The sequence below is a fragment of the Nicotiana tabacum genome, chromosome 4 (assembly GCF_000715075.1).
Source record: "Nicotiana tabacum cultivar K326 chromosome 4, ASM71507v2, whole genome shotgun sequence".
In the NCBI taxonomy this organism is placed as follows: Eukaryota; Viridiplantae; Streptophyta; class Magnoliopsida; order Solanales; family Solanaceae; genus Nicotiana; species Nicotiana tabacum.
Window position 1 is genome coordinate 63,227,488 of NC_134083.1, and position 23,530 is coordinate 63,251,017.

General features: G+C 36.6%; 1 protein-coding gene and 1 long non-coding RNA gene across 2 annotated transcripts; both read right to left on the minus strand.

Annotated features, from left to right (window-relative positions):
- Nucleotides 1–1,048: 1,048 nt before the first annotated feature.
- Nucleotides 1,049–2,174, minus strand: LOC107809966 (uncharacterized). The gene is made up of 2 exons (XR_012708372.1): nucleotides 1,971–2,174; nucleotides 1,049–1,545 (listed from the first exon to the last, which is right to left on the minus strand). It is a non-coding gene; the product is annotated as an uncharacterized LOC107809966 (long non-coding RNA).
- An 8,838-nt stretch (nucleotides 2,175–11,012) lies between these two features.
- On the minus strand, nucleotides 11,013–15,507 carry LOC107809968 (protein SGT1 homolog). Its single transcript, XM_016634676.2, has 10 exons — nucleotides 15,152–15,507; nucleotides 14,365–14,434; nucleotides 13,756–13,880; nucleotides 13,249–13,411; nucleotides 12,798–12,894; nucleotides 12,637–12,702; nucleotides 12,367–12,505; nucleotides 12,102–12,181; nucleotides 11,886–11,990; nucleotides 11,013–11,311 (listed from the first exon to the last, which is right to left on the minus strand). Exons 1-10 carry the CDS (start codon nucleotides 15,309–15,311, stop codon nucleotides 11,204–11,206), a joined length of 1,113 nt encoding a protein of 370 aa, XP_016490162.1. The 5' UTR covers nucleotides 15,312–15,507; the 3' UTR covers nucleotides 11,013–11,203.
- Nucleotides 15,508–23,530: the final 8,023 nt, after the last annotated feature.

Genomic DNA, 23,530 nt, shown 5'->3' on the forward strand with positions numbered 1-23,530 from the left:
TTATGTGAATTATGTGCAGCATGCTTAATGAATTTCATGCTTCTTCCCTGACTAGTACTTAGTCTAAATTGTAAGAATTTCGTGATGTAGTTGTATTTCTATCATTCGCGCTGCATATTTATTTTGGGACTACGGAATGGTATTCCGGGAGATTCCTCTGTACTGCACATTTACTTTGGGACTACAGAACGGTATTCCGGGAGATCCCCCTGCACATTTACTTTGGGACTACGGAACGGTATTTCAGGAGATCCCCCTGCACATTTATTTTGAAACTACGGAACGGTATTCCGGGAGATCCCCCTGCACATTTACGTTTGGGACTACGGGACGGTATCTCAGGAGATCCACTGTTGTGTTTCTGTGTACTAAGTTGTTACCTTCTATGATTTCATTTTTGTTAAATTTCAGCTTTTATTTTATTGCGATATTACATTCTATATTGTTTTATTATATATTTACCAGTGGGGCCTTGACCTGACCTCGTCACTACTCGACCGAGGTTAGGCTTGGCACTTACTGGGTACCGATTGTGGTGTACTAATGCTACTCTCTGCACATATTTTTCTTGTGCAGATCGAGGTGTACTTTATCAGCCGCACTATCAGTGAGCCGGGACAGCTTTGGAGATTTCAAGGTATATCTGCCGCGTCCGTAAACTTTGGAGTCCCCTTCTACTCTTTCTCATGTCCATTGTCTTCTGTATTTTTCTATTTTTCTTTGTTAGATTATGATGTATAGAGACACTAGATTTTTCCTTCTGTAGTTTATGATTCACGATGTTCCGGGTTTGGGATTTGTTGAATATTTTTGAATAGTTGGTTAAATTTATATTTTTATTTTATTATTCCGTAAATGTTAGGCTTACCTAGTTGTAGAGACTAGGTGCCATCACGACATCACACGGAGGGGAAATTGGGTCGTGACAAGATGTGACATTATAGTATTTCTTTAGGAATTTCTAGCTATCGAGGTGTCTAGTATTAACTAATCCAATTCACTTAATCCAACAGTGTAATGCAATTCATTTGACTGCAATACATAAAGCTTATTAGAAACAAGACACTTATTCATATTTAACGAGTCTCCTACATTCATGGCCGCCTCTACATATGCGGACCATCCCTAAGATGCATTCGAAACATAAAACCTAGATACATAAAACAGTCTCTAACTCACACACAATTAGTTAAAACAGTCTCTAACTCACACACGATAGTGTGTGTTTATTATTGATAAACGCTAGCTTAATTAGAAGCGACACTCGGTAGGGCGCATGTTGCACATACGGGGAAGGTAACGAGCTCTCTCCATCATACGCTCCGACTCTTGGCCTCGGCTGCCGCGCTCCTGCATCATCATCCTCCTAAGGGCTTCGCACCGGCATTGGGTGTCAAAGTTCCTCAATTGCTCGCAGCATTGTTGTAAATGTTCCTGCTCTTGGTTGCTCTCGTCGTCGTCTGTCACCATGCTTAGCTCTTCGCCGTATAATTGGCCGCCTCGTGAAAGGTACATCCTGCAGTGGTTCAGCCTCTGCCTCTGCATCTGTATAAGATAAATAGAAACAAAAAATAGGACCCCTGAGAGTTTATAGAGTTCGACAGAATGCTATTCATATTATAAAAAAAGACAAGAATGGATTGCTCTAGTGGCGAGCACCCTCTACTTTCAACCAAGAGGTTGTGAGTTCGAGTCACCCCAAAAGCAAGGTGGGGAGTTCTTGGAGGGATGGAGCCGAGGTTCTATCGAAAACAGTAGGTCTGCGTACACATTACTCTCCCCAAACTCCATTAGTAGAATTATACTGGGTTGTCTCCCCAAACCCCACTAGTGAAATTATACTCTCGACAAAAAGAACAAAAATCAAACCTTTTAGTAGTAGTAGTAGTAGATATATATAGCCTTCACATGCATTAACTTTTGCCTTTTCGGCAATCCCCCACTTCACATATATATTATATATAGATTACCTGCTCTTGGCACCTTTGAGACCCCTGATTCTCGACTACGTCATCTTCCATCACGGTAGTGGTGGCGGTGAACCTGTTGGCACTTGCAACGGCTACCAAGCACAAGAGAAGAGCTGCAACAACGGTCAGTTTCGCCATGGCAGTAGTGAGATATCGATCGATGTGTAACTTTTTTTGTGATAGAGAATGTGAATTGCTAGTGCTTGTGACGGTGAAATACTCGGTTGTAGGGGTATTTATAGCGCAGTCGATGGTTTGCATGGAAAGTACGTGTTGAATGTCACTGCTAAAGGCAGATAGAAACATTTTGCATGAGAGGAAGACGTGGCCGGCAGCACCAACCATACACTTCGCCACGTTTATAATTACATGCAAATGCTACCGGAAAGAGCACTTTGTTTGAACACACAAAGTAAATGCTCATTCTGATTTTTTTGCAGTCTGTATATATAGCCATCTTTGTCTTCTTCTGTGAGGAGAGAGTGACTACTGAATGACTTGGTTTGTTGGAGATCATCCATCAGTAAGTAATTGTCACATGTAGGATTGTATACATAAATTATACTGCTAATGATATTCTATTTCAAATGGCCAAATTAGATGATTTATAATTGATCTCTATCGCAATATCATTAATAAATTTCATCCCTTATTAAATCAAATGACGAGATTCTTTATCTGAAAATTAAAGGGGGAAAAGACCAAATTTGTCCCTGTATTATTCAAAATTGAGCAACTTTGATTTGTTCTTGTACTCCTATTATTTAAAATTGGGCAACTTTCATCTCCATTAAAAAAATTCTAGAAGAATTTGGACACATAAAATCCACTCATTTCACGCTAGAGCTCCGTTACTCACAAAGACAAATACTCACAATTTTCTAACAACGAGAGGATATGAATTATGGACCAAAAATGGAATAGAAAGCAAAATTGCTCAATTTTAGACCGTACATAGGTAAATCTAAACCTTTTCCCTTTAAAAAGGTTAAATATATCTAAATTTCATTTTATAAGTGATCATGCCCAACTCTAGTCCTAAAAAGAATAAGCGGTCACTGTAAATATAATACAGTCTAAAATTCTGAAGTCGAATCCCACAGAGAACTAAGTCTTAGCTACAATGGTTCAGTATTGCTAAGAAATACAAGTTCAAATAATTTTCTAGTTATAAAGATTGTAATTTTTATTTTAAACTAAGTAATTAACGAATACAAAAAGTAGTAAAATTATCAACTAACAAGACTAAGGAGGTCTAGAGTTATGATTTCCCCAAAGAATAAGCGATCGCTGCAAATATAATCCAGTCTAAAAGTCTGGAATCGAATCCTTCAGAGAACTAAGGCTTAGCTACAACTGTTCAGTATTGCTAAGAAATACAAGTTCAAATAATTTTCTAATTATAAAGATTGTAATTTTTATTTTAAACTAAGTAATTAACGAATACAAAAAGTAGTAAAATTATCAACTAACAAGACTAAGGAGGTCTAGAGTTATGATTTTTCCAATTGTCGGAATTCTTCCCGCTACGTTTTCTATAATTTTGCCTAAATATTCTCTACCGATCGTGAGTACTTCGGGTGTCGTAATTCCCTTCCGGGCAACTACAACAATTTACTACACATATTCTTCCGAACTATGCTAGCTGGCACTAATTCACCGCTCACTAAGATCGCATCAAGGTTTTGTTATTCCTAATCCCACCTTTAAACCCTCGGTATTGACTCCTCACATACGTTAGGAGTGATGTTGTTCAACAACTACCCAAATATGTACCCTTTTCCAAGCAATACACACTAAATAAGCACAGTCAATTGATGTCCGTTCAATCAACAACAATTAACACGTAATTGAACAAGTAGAGAAATCCAACGACTCAATTATATAAACACGTAATAAGAATTTATCCTACAAAAAGTTCCATCAAAACCCTAGATAACAAATTAGTTATTCATAATAGTATGCAAAACTACAATACTAGAATTGATAACCAATAATAAAAATAGGAAGAAGGAAGTGAAAAACTCATAGAAGAATTCCCCGTCTTGCTCCTAGTGTGTTCTTTCCTCCTTCAATCGATAATCCTCTCTAAAAACATCTAATCCCCGTTCAAAAGCGAGTTTAAGACTATTTATATGTGATAGGGTTTGCATGGGGCGAAATAACGGGAGAGTGAACGAGCGAAGTGCTTCTCTTTTTCTTTTCCTTCTAGGTATCTCGTGCACTTCTATGCCTTTTCTCCATACTCTGCTGTTTTTTTCTCAAGTTTTTCCTCAGCTAGCTCATTCACTCTCTCGTGTGCACGCGAGAATGAACGAGAAAAGTTCTTCTTTTGTTCACTTTTTGTCCAACTTTCTCCTACACATAAGAATGCACGTAATGAGCGTAATTCACTACAAAAACTCATGTAACCACCGTAACCACACAAGTTATGAGATGAAAGTACAACAAAAAATATGTATTTTTGGCCGTTTATCAATACCCCACACTTAAACTCTTGCTCGTCCTCGAGCAACTTTCAAAATTAAGCACAATGGAAAGAAACACATTTTCGAAATATACTCAAGCATCATACCAATGACAATGGCTTATACCAACACTTAGAACTCAACATAAGAACTATTGATATCTTTCTTCAAAAGTAGACCCATGCCAAGACTATTTAAAATATTTGTGCGACTTCTTCTAACATCTTAACCTCAAGAGATGACTCAAATACATTCCTTACCATGACTCACTTGTTGTGTCAACTCAAATGCTTGGACTTTACTAATCCTTTGTAAATCATGTGCCCTCACCACAAACCAAAGAGAGAAACTAGTCCACACACTCAAATATGCATTCAATTATAATTTAAGGACTTACAAATCGAAAGAATTCGCTCACTCTCTCAAAGAAATTTATGTGCATCCTGAGGTCATTCCATAGGCTTGCCCGTAGTGTATGTCTCTACTAATTAAGTTTGTGAAGTCTATGATCAATTAGGTCTTTCCAGGTTGTAATGTAGGCTAAGGGATGGGTAGGATATATTTGGGTATAGTGACTAACCCTCTTAAGCACTTTAATACACTACATTTAACTTTCAAATACATACTCTTCATGACCAATTCAAGCAATGCCACGAAATTATATACAATTTGGCCCTTCTTCTTTAAGTACAATTATGCATTCACTAGCTCGGATTAAGAGGAATAGGAGGTGTATTTTCTATTTTTTTTTTTATTTATTTTCTTTGATTTGATTTCATTTTTTTTTTTAATATTCTCCATACTTGGGTTGCCCGGCTAATAATCTTTCAAAATATACGTGCACCTTTTGGCCTTTCTGTGATTTCACTCAAAAGCTACCTCAACTCTCACCTTACTCTTCTAGCGACTTAAGTGCTTTCGGAGGTAAAAGTTCAAAAGATCTAATTAAGAACAAAAAGGGAATCGGCTTATAATGTGGATGTCAAAGAAAAGGTTTATAGGCTCAAATGGGCTATCTAAGGATTAATTTTATTTATGGTGGCATACTAGCTCAACGGACAATCAAAGAAATGCCTACATCATCTCCAAGAATCACAAAGCTTACTTATTTCGTTTCTAATAACACACGGGAAAAGTTCTAGACTAACACGGGATAGCACAAAATATAATTAAGACCTCACATCACACAATACACATGATTCACCCTGGACGGCTCAGAACCGACACTCTAGTTAAACAACTAAGCACATCCATTCTATTAATTCAACATATGAAAAGTAATCATAGGAGTCAACAAATGAACTTAAGCATCAAAAGAAAGTCACATATATTCTCAAGGCATGTGGCCACATAGAACACGAAAAAGATAATCAGCTCAAATGTTACAGCTCTAAGTCCCGGCATAAAATATGTCAAAAAGCGTAGATACTCAAGTTCTTCCATTCCATTATTAGTTCTACAAAAGAAAGAAAAAGAAAATCTTTTTGTATTTTTTTTTCTTTAGACTTTACTCCCTCAAGAAAACTTTCTAAGAAATTCATCGTCGGGAAAAGTCCAAAACTTTTATGAAAACTCTACCTACAAAAAAAAAAACTACTATCCGGTTCAAAGAGTCATTCCTTGAAAAAGAACCGTGGCCATAACAAAAATCAAGAGGGATTATTTTTACCTAATTATTTTTTTTATTTTTTATTCTTTTCAACATGCATACAATAACACAACTAAAATAGCACAGGAACACCCAAACAGTCTTTTCACCCCACACTTAAAATTATGCATTATCCCCAATGCACATCCATAAATACAAGAGGGTAAAAGAAACTCTCTGGTAGGCCAAAGTCCGAGGCATTAGCAGCTCACGGGGTACTCAGACTTCTCCCAGACTTGATTCTTTTTGTGGGCACCCACACTTAGTTCTGACCATCTCTCTTGCTTTTGCTTTCTTCCAATAGCCTTACTTTCCATGCTCCTAGAGAAATCAAAAACAACACTGCAATAATAATACAATAATAAAAAATAAAAATAAAAGAAACATAAAACAGTAAAGTTGGGTTGTCTCCCAACAAGCGCTTGATTTAATATCGAGGCACGACGCGCATCACTTTTTGTCTCCACTTCGAGCTTATGAATTGAACCCCAAGTTTTTCTTCAAGCTTATGATTATGCTCATGGGATGGTGGAACGAATCGAACTGACCCAAGGAAACAATATAGTATTTTGCACTTCTTGGCCTTTAGATGAGGTGTGTAATCCTGATTTTTTTGCAAGAAGAATTTCAGAATGTAGGCACATTGTTCCTCATTCCTTGACTCCTCAAGTGGCTCGGATGACTCTATTTCTATATCATCATCCAAATACAATGTGAAAAAATACTTGGAGTGTGGACCAATGCACTCAACTATATAAACATTGGGACTGTCTACATCCTCAACACCAATGACACTTGAGTCAACTAAATATGTATCCTCAATGTCCTTGGTTGACTCTAGTATCTCTTTTACAACATCGGCATCCTCAAATTCTAGTTTGATTGATTGTTGGTGTTCTACTATGGACTCCTCTATTGGTACCTTAATTTCAGCATCTAATGCATGCTCTTTTTGGCTACTATCTACAATATCAACTTGTTAAGCATTAAATGCTTCAAATAATTGATTTACTTGTGCCTCCAAGTTATGAATAGTTGCCTCTTGCCTTTGGATAGTATCACATAGCCTTTGTATTTGCAGTTGTTTCCCATTACTTTGTTCCATGAAACACTTTAACATATCTTTGATCTCATTCAGGTCATCTTCCCTAGGTTCTTTGTTCCTATTAACTTCACCAAAAAAAGTAGAACCATCATAGTAAGGGGTTGGGGGAGAATAAGAAATATAAGTACAACCATGAAAGTGACCATCTTGACCACCATACATATCACACACATTCTACACATAAGAATGAGTTGGTACACCTAACTCGCTCTCGAAAATATTTTGATAATTTTGCCATGAGTAATTTCCTCCACAATATGCATAAGGAGGATCAAAAGTAGAATTTCCAACATCAAAACTCTCATAATTCCAAGATGTTGTGTTTCTAAAATCAACAAGTAAAATAAAAATAAAAAAATCAAATACAAGAAAATAAAAATAAAAGTTCAAACTTGCAAAACCTAGCAATATATACACCTACAACTACACTGTTAGTTCCCCTGCAACAACGCCAAAATTTGATCACGCCCAACTCTAGTCCTAAAAAGGATAAGCGGTCGCTGCAAATATAATACGGTTTAAAAATCCAGAGTCGATTCCCACAAAGAACTAATGCTTAGCTACAATGGTTCAATATTGCTAAGAAATACAAGTTCAAATAATTTCCTAGTTATAAATATTATAATTTTTATTTTAAACTAAGTAATTAACGAATACAAAAAGTAGTAAAATTATCAACTAACAAGACTAAGGAGGTCTAGAGTTATGATTTTCCCAATTGTCGGAATTCTCCCCGTTACGTCTTCTATAATTTCGCCTAAGTATTCTCCACCGATCGTGAATACTTTGGGTGTCGTAATTCTCTTCCGAGCAACTACAATAATTTACTAGACATATTCTTCTGAACTACGCTAGCTGGCACTAATTCACCGCTCACTAAGATCGCACCAAGATTTCGTTATTCCTAATCCCACCTTTAAACCCTCTGTATTGACTCCTCATATGCGTTAGGAGCGATGTTCTTCAACAACTACCTAAATATGTACCCTTTTCTAAGCAATACACACTAAATAGGCACAGTCAATTGATGGACATTCAATCAACAATAATAAACACGTAGTTGAACAAGTAGAGAAATCCAACGACTCAATTATATAAACACGTAATAAGAATTCATCCTACAAAAGGTTCCATCAAAACCCTAGATAACAAATTAACTATTCATAATAGTATGCAAAACTACAATACTAGAATTAATAACCAATAATGAAAATAGGAAGAAGAAAGTGAAAAACTCGTAGAAGAATTCTCCGCCTGGCTCCTAGTGTGTTCTTGCCTCCTTCAATCGATAATCCTCTCTAAAAACGTCTGATCCCCGTTCAAAAGTGAGTTTAAGGACTATTTATATATGATAGGGTTTGTATGGGGTGAAGTAATACAATCCCACTTCGAAACAGCCTTTTTAAGTTAGCTCGTTCACCCTCTCGTGTGCACACGAGAGTGAACGAGCGAAGTGCTTCTCTTTTTCTTTTCCTTCTAGGCATCTCGTGCACTTCCATGCTTTTTTTCCATACTCCGCTGTTTTTTTCTCAAGCTTTTCCTCAGCTAGCTCGTTCACTCTCTCATGTGCACGCGAGAATGAACGAGCAAAGTTCTTTTGCTCACTTTTCGTCCAACTTGCTCCTACACATAAGAATGCACGTAATGAGTGCAATTCACTACAAAAACTCATGTAACCCACCGTAACCACACAAGTTATGAGATGAAAGTACAACGAAAAATATGCATTTTTGACCGTTTATCAATAAGAAAGTAAAATTATTCTATACAGTTAAATTGAACTCCGCGTACATAACTCCCCATAACTTAATTGGGACAAACGACATTATAATATATTCTTCAAAATTCACAAGTTCATAAGGGGAAGGGTCTATTGAGTTTTTGTACTAGAATATACCTTTAGCCTTATTGTTTTAATTTAAGGCCGTACACCCTCTTAAAATGCTCTTTATATTTGGGTCGTACTCGTCTCCAAATGTCCGATATTATTTAAGATTAATGTCGATCCCTGAAATAGGCTCGAGCTACCATCATAACAAGGTGATGCATTGTTATGCTATTGTTTACTCTGGAGGTGTATAGTACTAACACAAGTATCTTCTGCTTGTAGTTAATTTCACAAGCTATTTCTTCCTACACTTTATCCGAATTTAAATCTCTAGACACGATCCTTGTAAGTTAAGTACATAAAGAGAAAAAATAGTTCAGTAATAGGAGACATCAATCGGGGGCCACTTCAATGCTCAAATCAATAATGACCTTATAATGAAGATGATATTAGAAGCAATAAAGCAATTAAACTATTAAGAGTATTGAGTGTTAATCAATGGAAAAAAGAAAACTCATTGAGAACAAGCTATTTCCTACTTAGCTTTATCCGAATTTAAATTGGTACACAAGCACAATCCTTGGTGCTTTGCTTTCGGGAAGAATCTCTAGCCACGATCCTTGTAAGAAGAGCAGATAAAGAGAAAAAATAGTTCATCACTAGGACACATCAATTGGGGTCCACTTCAATGCACCAATCAATAATGACCTTATAATTAAGATGATATTAGAAGCAATAAAACAATTAAACTATTAAGAGTATTGAGTGTCAATCAATTTAAAAAAGAAAACTCATTGAGAACGTATTTTTAGTTTTGTGATCTTATTTTATTCTGTTGTTGGGGATGTTTTTAGGCTCCGCTCGACCCTAGTGACTGTAATCTTATTATTGGTAGTATTTAAAGAAAGGTTTGGCGACTTCGGGGGCAAAAGAGAACCAATCTTGTGAAATAATAGTAATGATCTTCACTTGATTAACTTTCTTTTTGTTGAGCCTACTAATTACTTTAATTTTTATGTGAAGGCTCACAAAAGGGAAAGCTACAAGGAAGTTAGACAACCGGTCCACCACACTTGAGGATCTTAGGTAATAAAGTTCCTATATTTTCCAAGTCCAAAATTGGTGTGTATGAGATTTGTTACTTTTAGCACTTTTAAAACACCTAAAATAATTCAAAGGTTAAGATACTTTTAGTAGCAATCTTATTGTACTTTGTGATGATTCTTTCTTAATGCTTTTTATGTTTTCATGTGAAATCTTTGATGCGGTACTTCAACATCCTTCATTCCTTTGTGTTTAAAGATTGTATGATGAGATGAAAGGTCCCCTAACTGGGGATGGACTAGTTAAGCATAATAAATGTGCCAAATCACCTTACCTGTGACCAGCTTTCTATATATACTTAGAAAATATAGATTCAACAAGAAAAGTGCTACAGTGAAATGTTTGCTCTGTGCGATTTATGCAGCACTGAAGAGGAATTCCCTTAATACATTGGTAACTTAAAGTATTGCGTTGGAGATTTAAATTTCAACATTTGTATTTTCAAAAACCCAAGAATTTTCATGTGCTGTGAGCAATTTCATATTTACTTTTCTTTCTGGTTTTATGAAAAAGAGAAATTTATAAGCAGCTTGCTCAGTCAAAGGTATGAACAAATTTGCCACAATTAATGTTGGTGCTGAACGTCATCCTCACCCACATCTATCTCTATGAACCTCATTTGGAGATGTCCAGCTGATGATTTTTCTCGTCCTTGAAACCAAATCCCAAAATCACCAGCGCGATAAATTGTTAAACAACAGCGACATCTAATGAAGTTTATACCTAACCACCACCCACAGAAGGGGAAAGAAAGGGGGAAGGGGATGCAGTAGACTTTTTTTTTTCTTTCACTGTATAAGTGCCGAGGGAGGAAGAGGATTAGATGTACTTCGAAAAAAAAAAATATAATGCAATAAAAACAAATACCGAGTTGAAAAACACCCAAAAAGAGGGAAAAGAAAAGCAGTCCATAACTCCGAAGCCCTTACAAAAGGTAAATTCTGTAAGCGAGTTCAGAAATCTCAATCCACAGCAGAGATCAAAATTTCCACCTTAAAAAGGAAAATATGGACAACTTCTACAATCAATACCAAAAATGACAACAGAAAAAAGTCACAAAAGATAACAAGAGCTTGACTTCTAGATTTCCCATTTCTTCAGCTCCATGCCATCTGGAGGGCTTCCTTCGACCTTCTTTGCACCGACTTCTTTCCAGTTTGTGGACAGAACAGTCCCATTAGATTCCACCTGAGAGGCAGCACATATACGAAATATATTACTTTCCACTTGTGTGGGAGGGGGGCAAGGAAGATTTGCAATCAGTATACCAAGTTTACAAGTCAGTCAAAGGAGAACAAACAAAATCTAACATGCACCCTTTACAGGGACTAGAAATATTGAGATAAGCTACAGACAGCTCAGACAGATATTACTTCCGAAACGTAAGAAATGGTGCAGAATGATAAGAAGTGTTGCGAGATATTATAGCAATGAAGGTATTTAAAAAGAAAAGATGAAGAATTGCAGGTGGGTAACTCAAAGAAAATGCAACAGGGAAAGCTAAGTACATGTGGTACTCCAAAGCACTGCCCTAAGAAGACTATGTCCATAAAACCAGAGACAATTATGTTCATCACAGAAACTGTTAATAGGTAGGTCATATAGCATTGTCCGGTGAAGTCAGTCTCATAAGTAAATCATGTCAGATCCCAATAATTATTGGGTTTCATATTAATAGAACACTGCACTCATATTAACATCAAAGCATCCCTTTATAAAAGTGTATATTAACATCAATTATATAGACAGGCACCGGACTTACAAAGGATTTCATCATGGCTCTTCTGGTGTCCTCATCAGCATCTTTGTAAATGTCTCGGAAAAATTTGTTCAATGCTGCATCTCCATCCAATTTTTCATCTTTTTCCTGGAATACAAACCAGCATTGAGGGACTTAGAAACTAACTGCATAGAACAGCCACCCTATTGTGGTCTATTTAATCAAAGACACCAAACAGAAGACTTATATTTTTACTACCTCCTTTTTCACTTCAGCCTCTAATTTATCCCAATCCACGTGTCTCAATTTCGAGGAAGGATAACTGGGCCGGGGGGCATCTGTAAAATGCAAACTATAGTAAGCTTTGCTTCTGAATAAGTGTAACCAACAAATTTGGTAAATTCACTGGTCATTGTAAGCAGTCCAATGGTGAAGAAAACAACTGAAAATTGACAAATACAGTGAAGGGGAAAGAGGAATGGTTGATAGCCAGAACAACATACTACACAAGCAAGAAGGTTACCTGATAACACATTAGGCCTCTGCACTACAGCAGGCTCCCTCGTATATTCAAGAGATGTCCAGTGTAAGGGTTCAGCTTTTGCAAGGCGGATCTCAATTTTGGTAGACATCACTTCGTATCTGCATTTTGCAGGTGTTATCTGCATATCAAGAGACAAAATTACAAGATAGCACAGTAAGCATCTTCAATTACTTCGGCAACAATTTGTCAGAAATTTTAAATGGGGCTCTGTCCAGAAATATCACAGCCACATTTTAAGCTTAGGCTTACCTTCCCAAACAACCTAGGCTGGAAAGAATAAGCTTCGTCGCCTGGCACATCAATGCTAACACTAAGCTGTAAAACAACCAAAGAAAAAAGAACTTGCTTCGTCATCCAATTATTTTAAATAAAGATATCTCAACAGGATCAAAAAATGGTATAAAACATACTATTTGTTCACCAAAGTCAACAACAACATTCTTGGCTGGTATACCCTTGGCAAATATAGTCACCACCACCTCCTCTGGCTTCTGGTAAAATTCATGCCTGCAGTTACATACATTAGATTACCCTGTGTTTTCCACAAAAAGAATACCCGAAAGAAGGGGAAAAAACCATTCCAAAAGCTAATCACAAGGTTGCAGTAATCATTATTTTATAAGGACAAGGTTGCAGTAATCATATAAGTATGTTTTTTTAATTAAGAGTAATCATATATGTTTAAAACATAAAAGCAATAATATTTGAGAAAGATTAAAACATAAAAGCAAAGAATATTTTGCAAGTACCATCTCAAACTTATTCCCACATTTGGTAAATTATTTAGCCTATCAAAGGAAAGTATGATGCCAGTGTTACTGAACTTAACGATTCACTAACATGCAAAGGTTTTGACCTAACCTGTATTTTGGTCTGGCAGCAGATCCTTGATAGGACAGGTTGACAGTTGGTTGAGCATCTTTAGGCGCAACAGCAACATTGTCCAAAGACTCAGATGCAGGGGGGGCTACGACATTTCCAGAGGTTTTATCCACCGACTGATTAGGTAGTTCTCCAGCTTCCTCTGAATTTAGCCAGCAAATATCATCAATTAGTTTTACTAAGGATCATGCGGCTTCCAAAATCATGGAAACCATTCTTATAAGATATGAATGAAGCATCAGGTGTTCCATTAGCATAGCAACATCATTATACACATAAATCTGTCAGGAAAATAACCGCAATAATTTCAAGAAAACTGTAGGTTCTATTAGTTTTGAACTATAAAAAGCCAAATTTCTCATATTGTCATAAAACTGCTTGTTAGAGCAAAATATAGCACCAAGTCACCGTAGGTGCCATGGGTCGATTAGAATTGACAGGATTTGTGAAATGTGAGAAGAGCCAGCTTCAAAGGCAGTAAATTACCTGCAATGCGTTCATCACATTCTTTGATTAATTTTGTGAACCTTGACTCTGCCGGTGCTAAACTAGCACCAGTTTCCAAAGCTGCTTTTGCAGTTTGGTACTCTTCAAGCTTCATACAGGCCAACCTGGAAAAGCACCAAAAAAGGAAATTAATTCAATAACACCGTATCTAATGACACAAACACTGACAGATAACAAGTGCTACTTCAAAAAATAATATTGTTACACTTCGACTTCGTTATTTATCAAAAGTGAAGGTAAAAGCTAAGAAAGTATAATAACAATAACATGGTAATGTAGTAAGATATTTCGGGGAGTGGGGTGAAACGGTGTGGTTGTGGGAAAATCTATGATGCTGCTGCAGTCTCTTGGAGGATGATGAAAATCAGACATACTGAACAAATCAATAAATCATGAAATGACGAATCTTGATTTCACAGTCAGCTATTGTAACGTCCTAAGAAGTTAGATGAGCTAGATCACCAAATCAAGAAAAGCATGTAGTGAACAGGCATGGAACACCACAAAATTCAATCAGCGAGAAAACTTAAAACAAAATTATACCATCACCACATAAGAAACTAAAATAGAAAGGTTATTAACACTCACCCCTTACGCAAATATGCTTTTGACATTGAAGGATCTAACTCAATGGCCTTGTTCGCATCAACAACAGCTTCTGCTCATAGGGAAACATGATTACAGTTACTACCATGCTTAGAAGTTATAACTAATAATTGATAAGCATTACAATTAACAGTATATAGTGAAATATGATGCTCTACGCAGACACAAAAGAGATGTCTTTCCAGGATGTTACACCAATGAACTTCATGCAAACTTATAAAACATTATAAATCTAACTAGAAACTCCACAGATTAAATTTCAACAACTGCAGATACTTTAGTTACTGACTAAGGGCAATAAATAAGAAGAAAGTTAGGGTTTTGGTTTATATATCCTCTATTCATTCCGGTCTATTCCAGTCCATCTAGTTCCGATACTAGAAAATTCACTTTTATATCAAATTAGGGATTCGCAAGATTCTCTAAATCTGGCACTTATCAATAAACAGACATACAGGTTCTAAAACAAATACCGGATCTAACATAAGTGTACCAACAACGACACCAAAATCTGAATCCTAACTACAATTGCATAATAAAGAAAGTAAAAGCAAAAAAAAAAGCTAAACGAACAATCCACCAGTGCCCCGCACTCATGTAGCAAATAACCTAAAACTTTTACAAATTCAATAAACCGTAGACCGCAATAAAAGCACAGAATTATTCAATCAACGCTGTTTCTTACCAATTTGTATCCTTTGTCAGTCAATTTACCAGTAAATTAGCCACACAAAAAAAAAACGGATTAATTAGAGAGAAAAAAGGATACCAGTGAAGTAGTTGAGTTTGATATTGGCCTGAGCACGGTCGGCGAAAAGCTCAGCATTCTTAGGGGTCATGGCTATGGCTTGAGTGTAAAGGTCAACGGCGAGCTCAAAGTGGTCGTCGATGAAAGCTTCTTTAGCCCTAATCTCCAGATCGGACGCCATTGGAAGGAGCACAGAAGAAGCCTCTAGAACAAGACGGAAAAGGAATTGGGATGGATGGATGGATTGAGATTTGAGACTATAGAGATTCTTTGGCGTATTACGGCTCCCCGGCCCGATGTATATAAAGATCAATAATTGGGGTTTGTATTTGTATAATTTGTATAAGAATAGGAAAAGACTAAGAAAAGGGTTTAACAGGTCAAGTCTTCGCCAACTATCTAAGGAAGTATTTATTTCTTTTATTTTGAAAGAATTTCAAGAAAATAGAAAATAAAGGCGACTTCACATGTAATAAAAAATGGCCCATATTTTTAAGTTTTACCCGATCTAATCCATATTGTATATATTTTAAAAGTACTAGCAAATTCAAAATCTGTATTTTTATAACCATTACTTCGAAAAGATATGGAGTTAAATTTGTGTTCTCACAACCATTGCTTTCACTCTCTCTTCTTCTCATATCTTCTACATATGCTTCAAGGGGTTATTTTTCGCTCCCCTCCCATGTGTCACCTGTTTGCAATGCAAGAAAATTGAAGAGTAGAAATCCATCATTGAAGGCCATTCAAAGTTTTGCGGTCGAAAATAGAATTTTTTGAGTTTGTTAGTTGTTTGGATTGGGTGTTGTTCCAATTGATTGAATATATCAAAATAAGTTCAAAATTTAAATTTGAAGTGATTTGGAGTAGATTTGAGTTAAATTTCAAAAAAGACGCAAGGAAGAAGACGAAATCAGTTTTTTGTATAATTATGTATAATCTTGTATAATAGTATATATGAGTGTATAAACACATTTTATACAATATTATACACTTTTATACGCCTTTATACAAGCGTCTGTAGACGAACTTCTTTCACGATTTTCAGTTACAATTCTTGTTCAAAACCAGTCCAAATCTCCATTAAATGGCTTCAAATTTTATATACAACCTTCTTATACTATTTCTAACAAGTCTAAATAACACTCACTCCAAACTTCTCACAAAATCAAATTTAAAATTTAAACTCACATATTTAAGCTTATTAAAAATTTAATTTTTACCATCCAAATGGATTTGGTTTGTTGAACTAATATTTGAGTTACAGTTACTGATTCGAAAATTAATTTAAAAGCTTGAGCAATCTTTTTTAAAAATTAAATAGTAATTTCGAGAACCTATTGGAATTGGATGTTGAATCTTAGCCTATTATTTTTGGGTTAGTTGGTTGTAAATTAAAATGTGGGCTATAAAATTAAAAAGTAGTGAGCCCACTTGTTCTTATGTGAAATTTTCCCTTTTATTTTTTCCCTTAGACCGATTTTGTCCCAAATGGATTTTTCGGCAAGGTTTTTAATGAGGCAACCATTGATCGTGTTAACTTAGAACAGTTCAACAGTATCTGAGGCCTTACACCTACCTTGTGAGAACAGCAAGATTTACCACTAGCAAGAAATAATTTTTCTCTCAAATATATACAAATACCAACCTTTTTTTTCAAAGTTCTGATTTTCTTTTCAATTCCCTACAAGTGGCTCTCACAATTTTCTCAACCAGTGCACATTTCTCCTTTGATGAGGTTTCTATGCATCAAAGTATGCTCTTTTCTGATAGTCTTAAGGTACCTCCTCTCTTCCTCTGCTGAAAATTGATATTTTTCTTTTAATAGGATTTTGAAAATATGGAAGCTAATGCCTCTTGGTCGAGATAGCGGTAGAAATGACTACCTTTAGTTTTCATCCCTAGCATTTGATTCCAATGTTTACGAATTTGGAAGTTGCATATGGAATTTTCTTCTGCCCAATGTTTAAGAATTTGGAAGTTGACTTGGCGTTTAAAAATTTTGCTATGGATCTTGCATTTTGTTTCTTCAGGATTTAAAGAATCTGAAAAAACAACTTTACTCAGCAGCTGAATATTTTGAATTGTCTTATTCTAATGACGAGCAAAAAGAAGTGTGAGTTATCTGTCGACTTGCTGGAAAGCTCAATTTTATTTTTCATGTCTTTTTTCGTATTGCCTCCGACATATTTCTCTTCATACAGTGTTGTAAATACATTGAAAGATTATGCCATTAAAGCCCTTGTGAACACTGTGGATTATTTGGGCTCTGTGACATATAAGGTCAGTGATCTCTTGGATGAAAAAGTTGATGAAGTATCTGGAACAGAGCTGTGTCTATCTTGCATTGAGCAGGTAATAACCTCCTATTTTTTTCGAATATCAAAACTTTATGAATACCTTCGTTAAAAGAATTCTGATAGGATAAACCATGGTGCTTTGCACAAAAAAGTGGCTACTATGTAACAGCATATGAGTGACTAATCCTCTTTCTAATGTCATATATTCAACTGTTTTTTGAAAAATACCTTTGTGCCTTTAGTTATGTTCTTGTTCGCTCTTCTCTCCTCCTCCCTGCACAAACATATGAAGATCTTATAACAACAATACTTCTTATAAATAGGTTAATTGAATGGACTCCATAATCGAAGTCAAGATACTTACCGAGTTCCATTTGGTTGAAGAAATGTTGTTCATTGATAATCTTTTAAAGACTGCAAGATGCTAACACCCTTTGAAGAGCCAATGCTTGGACATATCAAATGCTTGGCAGTTGGCGGTGTGCAATTTTCTTATATTTTTCTGTCCGAAGAATTCTGTGTCTAGTTAATGTTTTGTAGCTGAAGTGAATGCAAAAACACACACTTTCATCAAGAAGATTATACACAAAACCAAATAGGGAAGCTAGCTATGAGTCTTTTACAATAACAAGTATAAAAGTTAAATCGTTTTTACTTCCCTTTAGTTTTATTTTTTTCAGGGAATGTGAATAGTAAATAATAGGAAAAGAAGATAAGCGTGAATACGCAAATACTAGGGAAAGAAAAAGGTAAAAGATATGAAAGTTTTTGTAGAATTAAAATATCTATAAAATATTAGTTAATATGTTCGCTTTATTTGGAACAATAAAGATGAATGAGCGTAAATTGAAGCATAAAAATATCGGCAAAATACATAGTTTACCCATCATCGACCTTGCATCTAATCTCTATTAGACACTTGTTGACTACGTGTTTAATATTACACATCAAACCTTTAAAAAGTATGTAAATGATACACTACTTTTGACCAATGTCTTGGACGTGTGAAATGCCTACAATGTGATGCGTAAAAAAAAATTTTTTTTTGCCTCACTTGACAAAGATCAACGGCTACTTTTGGATTTGGGCCCATTTTTTAATTCTTTCTTAAATTAAAGGGGTTAACCCTAACGACCACTTCTTTTAAGTTCTTTTATCTAATATTTTCAAGCTCGTTATATTCGTTAAAATCTTTGGACATGACTAGTTGATTCGATTCCACTCATGTCATCTTATAACTTCGCTCCTCGACCGCTTTATCTTTCTAGTGATCTAGTGATGCGGGAAGGGAATGCCAGGGGAACAAAAAGGCGTGAGGAAGATTCTGCAACAAAATCAATTGAAAAGACAGAGAAGTCTAGTAAGCCTATCAATTCAAGCAAGTCCGACTAGTTTAGGCGCCACCTTTCAGGCTTCTAAAAGCGGGTGATTTTAAGTCTAGAGAAATTAAAGTGCAATCCATAAGATAAAATAATTATTCTTCTGTCAATACTCGTATTAGGGTTCATAATGAATGGAGAATTCGGGTCCTTTTTGTCTATGTGGAGATGCAGCTGAACTAGTAATTTCATGGAGCATCGACAACCCTGGTCGTTGATTTTACGTCTGTAAAAATTATGAGATAAGCTTAGATTGTTATAATCGTTATTTCAAAATTTTATAAGCTTCATTTTAATTTATTTTTGGATTTGCAGAAAGATAATAAAGCTTGGTGTAAGTATTTCACATAGTTTGATCCCCCGACTCATGAACACTTGAAACTAGTGATTTTGGGTCTGCTTAGGAAGAAGAGGTAGTTTGAAGCGCATTTGCAGGAATCTGGAAAACAGAGGAATTGGAGGAGACTTTTTTCTGATTTTAGGATTAGTTATCGTTAAGGCCATGGTATTTGGTAGTTTTGAGCACTGCTATATAGTATAATGATAATCCCCTATTTTTGGTGTTCATGTATTTGGTTGATTGAAGTTATTGATGTTCTATGGGGGTTATCCCCTATTTTATTATAGTTGTATTCAAGCTTTGTTATTATTAATATCGATTCAAGCTTCTCTTGTGTTACTTTTCTATTTAGCTTTGTTAACCAAACATGGGTAATGCAGCTTTTGTATAAAGACCGGCACACAATAATCAAATAAAATTTAAATATACTTCATTCCACAAAATAGGTGTTCATTGGTAGACACCAAAATGGATTAGCAAGTACTTAACAGAACATAACACTTGGTTGTCCTTGGCAATACTTAACAAAATATAATACTTTATTGTCCATAGCAACACTTAACAAAACATAGAACTTAAACTACAACCAAAAGTCTTCATTTCTTTTTCTGCTTCTTCGTTGGTTGAGATGATGAATTAGCTTGACTAAGATCGTGTTGTGATGCTGCATCTATTTGAAGTTGTCCTGTGCTTATGACTTTTTTGCCCATCCATCTCATACCGGCACTTCTTGGTTGGTAATCACATTCCTCCCATGAAGCTGTAGACCTCTTAGTTTCGGTGCTAATGGCCCTTGAATTTTGTCCTCCACTCTGCCAAAATACAGCATATTTAGTTATAATATTACATTCAATAGAACGAAGACACACTAAATTATAGCTTTAGTTTCACTTACAGTAAAAGAAGTGAACCCACTACTGGTTTGAAAGAACCCAATTATACTGTCTCTACCTCTTCCAGCCCTTTACCTCTTGCAAAAACTCCCCTACCTCTTGCAGATTGTGAACTAGATATTGTAGTAGTACTAGTTCCTCTTCCTCTTCCTCTTCCTCTTCCTCTTTCTCTACCCCTTCGAGCAGCAGATGAAGAAGTACCAGTTGGTACAGTATTTCCAGCTGCATATATTTTCTTGGGGCATCCCCTCTTATTGTATCCACACACACCACAGTTTGAACAAGTCATTTTCATACATCTCCTTGAAAGCTTCCCATATTTTGGATGTTTAGTTTCTTCTCTTTTCCTATTTTTTTTTTGTCTCCTAGGCATATTTCTAATAGGGGAGATTTAATAGGGGGTGGCCTGCAGATGGCCACTATTTTATACAAGGCACTGGCTGATAAATGTTGAATAAGCCTTCAAATAATTGGACTTATGATACCAATGTGCGATGTGGTGAATAGGTTCCATGTCCTTCAAATGCATGCTAGCAATTGCATGACAACATGGGATACCTTTAAACTACCAGGATTTGCAACTACAGGTCATAGTCACTAAGGATGCCATATGCTTGTACTTGGGATCTTCAATCTCATAGCCTGTTTCACCATTCCATATTGGAGTACACTTCATAGACTTTGCCAAATTATCCTGGTACACCTTCATTGCAATTAGGGAGATATCACATATCCATGTCTCACAGAACTTCCTCATCTTACCTATCCTAATCATCAGCTTAATTCTAATTTTCTCAAATATTGTGATCAGTGTCTTGTGTCTCTCAGTCAGTATCCATGAATTGAAAGTCTCACACATGTTGTTGTCAATTATATCACACTTTCTATCACAATTGAAATAAGCTCTGCACCAGGTTTCTTTTCTGTGGTGGAGTAAGCTTTCACATATATCATTCCCAAGCTTGTCTAGCATAACAAGTTGGCCATTCAATTCTGCAACACTAGGAGCTCTTGCACATCTCCAGAAAGTATTTCTCCTCTCCAAGTCTCTCAACTCTTTTGACCAGTTTGTCAGGATGTGTCTAACATACATCATGTGTTCACACTCAGGCAATAAATCTCTGACAACATTAATTAAACCCTGAAGGATTAAAAAAATAGTTAAAAGTAGTGAAGGAAATAATTGAGCATAAAAAGTAAGGAAAATATTACCTTCTGCATATCAAACTTAATTGTAAGGTTTTTGTTATCTTCTAAGCTCAGATCTTCACTCAAACACTTCAGAAACCAAGTCCATGTGAAGGTGTTCTCCACCTCTACAACTACTATACAGTTGGAAAAATCTGATCATTTTCATCTTTGGAGACAGCTACAAGAAGTTGTCCCTTGCAAACTCTTTTCAAGAAACATCCATGGAGGCCAATAATTCTTCTGCAGCTTTCAAGCCAACCCCTTTTCATGGCATGTAAACAAATATAGATTTTAGAAAATACCAGTTTTCTATCACCTTGATATTCTGCTTTTACCACACATTTACTCCTAAGATTGGTCTGCAAAATCATATCTCTGTAGTCATAAAGTCTTTTGAACTCTTCATGCACATCACCAATAATTTCTTTCAGTATCTTAGCTCTAGCCCTATGGGCAGTTAATCTCCCTACATAGAGGTCTAGTTCTTGCTTTATTAATTTTATCAACTCCCAAACTTTCATACCTGGTTGTGATATAATTTTGCTCTCATAATGAATCTGTACCGGGTTCCAGAACCAGAATATGGACTCGGCACTAACAATGTCAAACACCAATCAATTCTTAAAAATAATTAAATTTTCATACTTTTAATTTTCATCAAAAATTCATAACTTGAGCTAGGGACCTCCGAATTCGATTTTGGGCAGACGCCCGGGTCCCATAATTCGACACGGACCCACCGGGACCGTCAAAATACGGATCCGAGCCCGTTTACCAAAAATATTGATCGAAGTCAACTAAAATTAACTTTTAAGGCATAAATTCTTATTTTCATCAACTTTCAACATAAAAGCTTTCCGAAAATATGCCCGGACTGTGCATGCAAATCGAGGAGGGTAAAAATGAGATTTTTAAGGCTTAAGAGCGTAGATTCGAGTTCTAAAATATAAGATGACCTTTTGGGTCATCACATTCTCCACCTTTAAAAAAGCCGTTCGTCCTCGAACAGACATAGAAAAGTACCTGGGATGGTGAAAAGGTAGGGATATCTACTCCGCATATCAGACTCGGACTCCCAAGTAGTTGCTTCAATAGGCTGACCTCTCTATTGCACTCGAACTGAAGGGTAACTCTTTGATCTCAACTGGCGAACTTGCCGGGCTAAAATAGCCACTGGCTCCTCCTCGTAAGTCAAATCCTTGTCCAACTGGACAGGGCTGAAATCTAACACATGGGACGGATCGCCGTGATACTTTCGAAGCATGGAGACATGGAATACCGGATGAACAACTGCTAAACTAGTTGGCAACGCAAGCCTGTAAGCTACCTCTCCCACTCTCTCCAGAATCTCAAAAGGTCCGATATACCTAGGGCTCAACTTGCCCTTCTTTCCAAACCTCATGACACCCTTCATGGGTGATACCCGAAGTAACACTCTCTCTCCGACCATGAATACAACATCACGAACTCTACGGTCGACATAACTCTTTTGCTTGGACTGAGTTGTGCGAAGTCGATCCTATATAATCTTGACCTTATCCAAGGCATCCTGTACTAAGTCTGTTCCCAACAACCGAGCCTCTCCCGGCTCGAACCACCCAACTGGCGACCGAAACCGCCTACCATATAATGCCTCATAGGGAGCCATCTGAATGCTCGACCGGTAGTTGTTGTTGTAGGCGAACTCTGCAAGGGGCAAGAACTGATCCCAAGATCCTCCGAAGTCAATAACACAAGTGCGGAGCATATCCTCTAAGATCTGAATAGTACGCTCGGACTGTCCATCCGTCTGAGGATGAAATCTTGTGCTAAACTCAACCCGCTTACCCAAATCACGCTGAATTGCCCTCTAAAAGTGCGAGGTAAACTGCGTACCTCGATCAGAAATGATAGACACGGGCACACCGTGAAGACAGAAGATCTTACGAATGTAAATATCTGCCAACCGCTCCGAGGAATAGGTAACTGCCACAGGAATGAAATGCGCTGACTTAGTCAGCCTGTCCACAATAACCCAAAATGTATCGAACTTTCTCTGAGTCCGTGGGAGTCCAACAACAAAATCCATAGTGATACGCTCCCACTTCCACTCAGGAATATCTAACCTCTGAAGTAAACCACCAGGTCTCTGATGCTCACACTTTACCTGCTGGCAATTTAGGCACCGAGCTACATAGGCAACTATGTCCTTCTTCATTCGCCTCCACCAATAATGCTGCCTCAAGTCCTGATACATCTTGGCGGCGCCCGGATGAATAGAATACCGGGAACTGTGGGACTCCTCAAGGATCAACTCA